The sequence below is a fragment of the Nicotiana tomentosiformis genome, chromosome 4, assembly GCF_000390325.3.
Source record: "Nicotiana tomentosiformis chromosome 4, ASM39032v3, whole genome shotgun sequence".
NCBI classification, from domain to species: Eukaryota; Viridiplantae; Streptophyta; class Magnoliopsida; order Solanales; family Solanaceae; genus Nicotiana; species Nicotiana tomentosiformis.
The window spans coordinates 97,493,327-97,498,269 of NC_090815.1; the positions used below are offsets into that span (position 1 = coordinate 97,493,327).

At 36.0% G+C, this 4,943-nt stretch overlaps 1 protein-coding gene across 1 annotated transcript; it reads right to left on the bottom strand.

The window, feature by feature from the left end:
- Positions 1-2,866: 2,866 nt before the first annotated feature.
- On the bottom strand, positions 2,867-4,707 carry LOC104113428 (uncharacterized). The gene is made up of 2 exons (XM_070200042.1): positions 4,216-4,707; positions 2,867-3,066 (listed from the first exon to the last, which is right to left on the bottom strand). The coding sequence occupies exons 1-2, from the start codon at positions 4,576-4,578 to the stop codon at positions 2,989-2,991; spliced, it is 441 nt and encodes a 146-aa protein (XP_070056143.1). The 5' UTR covers positions 4,579-4,707; the 3' UTR covers positions 2,867-2,988.
- Positions 4,708-4,943: the final 236 nt, after the last annotated feature.

Sequence of the window (4,943 nt, forward strand, 5' to 3'; positions counted from 1 at the left end):
GCAGAATTTTTTCACGATTAATGGAGGCAGTGACAAATTCAAGATTTAAACATCGTAGATTTTGACTTGAAAGTGTGAATTATAAATTTTGTTTATATATAGAGAGAAAGAGTTCAAAGCGAAAATAATAATTTTAGTTAGAGTTCAAAGCGAAAATAATAATTTAGTTGAATCTGCAGAATTCACACTTCATCAGCCATTAATAAGGCCCAAAGCCACTATTTCCCTACCATTCATTATGCTTAAACATTCCACAATTACCTGAACAGGTAGATATATGCGCAGTGGCGGATGCAGTACTCGGACATCGAATTCATCTGAATCCAGTACTTTCGATGTAGAGCATAAATTTATGTATAAAAATGCATCAAAATTACAATAAATAGTAAATCTGAACCCATAATTTTAAGGTTGAACTCATAAAATTTAAATCTTAAATTGATAGAATAGTCGAGCAATAGCCACTATTTTAAATATGCCCAAAACGAATGGTCCATATCGTTATGTTTTTGAAGATCTTCAATCTTTTGAAGGGACCCAAGGAGTTATTGCATGTCATATGAATGACAAATGAAGCACAAATTAATTCATGCTTTCTAAATGATATTACTATTTACAGTCCATATTATTTGTCTTTTAAAGTTTTTACCTAAATAATAAATATTTTTCATTTTTTCTGAAATATCAAATATTTTGAAATAAATTTCCTTTGTCAAAACAACTAATTTTTGTAACTGGAGGGGGCAGAATGGAATATAAGTTATATTTAATTATTCACCTTTCCTAGGAAACAAAAACAATGATATTGTCATTAATTTGTAATGACATTTTTCATTAATGATGACTGATGAGTCAAACAATATTTAAAATTTTGGAAATTCAGTAGGTATAATGATTTAGTCATGCAATATGAACAATAATAATCCTGTTAACAGAGGCGGAGCTAAATGGGTAGAAGAGGGTTCAGCTGGTCCATCAGCTGGACCCTTTCCTTGGAAAATTATAAGATCAATTTTCTGATAATCGGTTCGGGTTCCTGCCGGGTCGTTCGACTACAGAAGCTATACGCCTTGTTAGGAGGTTGGTAGAATTGTACAGAAAGAGGAAGAAGGATTTACACATGATCTTTATTGACCTAGAGAAAGCGTATGACAAGGTTCTTAGAAAAATTCTCTGGAGATGCCTGGAGGCAAAAGGTGTGTCGGTTCCCTACATTATGGCGATTAAGGACATGTATGATGGGGCTAAGACTCGGGTTAGGACAGTAGGAGGCGACTCTGAGCATTTTTCGGTTGTAATGGGGTTACACCAAGGTTCTGCGCTCAGTCCGTTCTTATTCGCCCTGGTGATCGACGCGTTAACACACCATATTCAAGGGGAGGTGCCATGGTGCATGCTATTCGCCGATGACATAGTTCTGATTGATGAGTCGCGAGTCGGTGTTAACGAGAGGATGGAGGTTTGGAGACAAGCTCTTGAGTCTAAGGGTTTCAAGCTGAGCAGGACGAAGACGGAATACCTGGAGTGTAAGTTTAGCGCTGAGCCGGGGGAAGTGGGCGTGGATGTGAGGCTTGAATCACAGGTTATCCCGAGTAGAGGCAGCTTCAAGTACCTTGGTTCGGTTATCCAGGGGGGAGGGGAGATCGACGAGGATGTCACACATCGTATTGGGGTAGGATGGATGAAGTGGAGGTTAGCATCTGGAGTCCTGTGTGACAAGATAGTGCCACCAATACTCAAAGGTAAGTTCTATAAAATGGTGGTTAGACCGGCCATGATGTATGGGGCTGAGTGTTGGCCCGTTAAGAACTCACATATCCAGAAGATGAAAGTAGCAGAAATGAGGATGTTGATATGGATGTGCGGGCACACTAGGATAGATAAGATTAGGAATGATGTTATTCGGGAGAAGGTGCACGTGGCTCCCATTGATGACAAGATGCGGGAAGCGAGGCTTAGATGGTTCGGACATGTTCAAAGGAGAAGCCCAGATGCTCCGGTACTGAGGTGTGAGCGGCTGGTTGTGGAGGGCACGAGAAGAGGTAGAGGGCGGCCTAAGAAGTATTGGGGAGAGGTGATCGGACAGGATATGACGAGGCTCCAGATTTCCTAGGACATGACACTTGATAGGAAGATGTGGAGGTCGAGTATTAGAGTCGTAGGTTAGGATGTAGTTGAGTCTTGACTTACTTCGTACCATTGTGGGACTAGCCAGGTAGGGTTTTTTTCTAAGATAGCTAGTGACAATGTTGTGTTTTACTACTTCGTTTTTCAGTGCATGTCCTATTTACTAGCTATCGCTTTTGCTTTTCATCTTTCTTCTGCATTCCATGGTATTCCTATTTTTCCTATGATTGTTGTGGTGATACTAATATTGTCTCCTTTTGTCCTTTTGTCTTTTTGTTTTCTTGAGCCGAGGGTCTTTCAGAAACAACCTCTCTACTCCTCCGGGGTAGGGGTAAGGTCTGCGTACACACTACCTTCCCAGACCCCATTAGTGGGATTTTATTGGGTTGTTGTTGTTGTAATATGTTTTTCATATACATCTATTAAATGTTGAATTCGCTTGGCCGCTTATGTTTAATTTTTAAATTTTTTGAATCTCTTTGGTAAAATTTCTGGTTCCGCTAGAGGTGATCAAGTTAAAATTAGAAAATTCAATCAACAATTGGAGAACATTAACGTTAGCATTACAGAATTGACAAAGAACTCGACAAATAAGTTGTAGATTATGTACTATTAACTTGCACATATAAGATCCTTATATCTCACAATATGTATAAACAAATAAAGGACCTAAAACAACATAAAACAATTGACTTGTATGGAAATCAAACCAAGATAAAAGACCAGCAAAACTTAGTCTTGAAAGTTGACCCTATATATATATATATATATATATATATATATATATATATATATAACTTCAATAAAACCCTAGCCAAATTATGAAAATGGGTCATAGATTTTAAGAGTATGTAATTTAAATTAATTGTTCTGAGGAGGACTTCCTCTGCTAACTCCAGGTCTTGGTGGTGTTCTTCCCCTCCTTGTTGCTGCTTCTATCTGTTTACACCAAATAAAACGAGTGACATGACTTTGTGTGACTTTTTATTTTTTTTAAAAAAGAAAAAAGGAGATGCACCGATCCAATTTACTTCTCATTTTAGCCTTGTGCGGAGTTATATATTTGATTGAATTACCTTGTTATTCTTTGATCTCTCAAATTAATCTTTTTAGTCTCTGTTCAAGAACATTTACTCCTATTAGATTAGAAATTTAAAATTGAAAATAAATTATTAATTCTTTCTCGATTCTCTACTACAAGTATTTTTGAATAATTATTTTTAGCAAAAGGGACAAGTAAATACACACACACACACACAAAAAAGAAGAAGAAGAATAACCATAGACTCAGTTATAACTGAACTCAAAACACTAATACGTACTCTGAGGACGCTACATTACTACTTCAGCTGGATCTTATTGGCATACTTAGCTTAATGGATTTTAATGGAATCTATTCACGATTTCAGCTTGTTTAACTTCGTATTTTCTATATGCTTAGAGAGAGAGAGAGAGAGAGAGAGAGAGAGAGAGAGAGAGAGAGAGAGAAAAGCAGAAAGAAGAACTATTCACTATTCTTTTTCACTCTAAGATTATTTAATAACCCATTGAAGTATATCTGATACCCCATAAGTGTTTTAATTTCGTTTTTTTAAATAACAGAAACAAAATTCAGTTCCTCATTATGTTCATCTTTACTACGTAACATGTTCCATGATCTGGATCTCTTATTTAATTAGCCTACCTTCATAGTCGGAATACGAGAATGGTTAAGCTTGTTAAGGGCTGTTTGTTTGAAAAGGAGAAAAAAACAAATAGAAAACATCTTCTGTTCACCAAGTTAAGCAAAGTTACCACTTATAATGGAGCTAGCAAAGTGCGTACACACAAACACAAACATACATATACATATATTTATATATACACGTATATTTCTGTGTGATAAGATGTGAATCAAGAATTTGAACTTTATGAGTTCGAGTTCAAATTCATAACTCATTTAATTTACTGAGTTCGAAATTAATTATTTATACTTATTTAATGATTTTTTAACACATGATATACTGAATTCGAGTCAAAGCTAGGGTTCAAATAAACTCATAACTTACGATAGAGAGCGCAATTAAGTAAAGGAAAAAGAAGTCTTACAAGTGTTTGGGATTGAGGTGGATCATTAGCTGATGGAGTACTAGGGTTTTCGTTGTTAGTATTTGTTGAAGCCTGCTTCCCTTCAGGACCATCTTCTTCTTGGAAAACACACTTTTCTTGTTCACTACTCTCTTCTTTAATACTCTCTTCTTCTTTTTCTTCTTTTTGATCTGACATACTTGAAGAAGAAGAAGAAGACGACGACTCAGGTTTTGAAGATTCAAAACCAAGACAGTTGAGAATAGCTCTAATGGCTTCTTGGAAGTAGAAAATTGGATTCTTGGAAATATCATAAACTTTAGTTAAGCTAGTCTCTTCATCACCTCTCTCTTTTTTCTCTGTAATATCTGCAGCCTCTTCCATTTTCTTTCTTTCTTTCTTCCAATGGTTTTTTCTGCACTTCTTTTTGTATTTGCTGCTTCTTGTTTCTTTCAGCTTTCTCTCCTTTTTAAACAGGAAGGAGGTCTTTAATGCTTTTGCTGTATGGTTTGGTATGAGGTTCTTGAATGAACTTTGGGCTTTTCTAGTTTAATATTTTTGACAGATATGATGTATTTTATTACCGATTCAAGATTATCTTATTTATGGTGTCTTAGAGGGAGTTGACCGGCCAGTGGCCACATGTCTTGGTTACACATCTATATCGTCAAATTTAATGTCCAGTTGGACTAAACCACCCTTGTTTCCTTAAAAAGGATCTAAGTTATATTCAGAGTATTAATGAATTT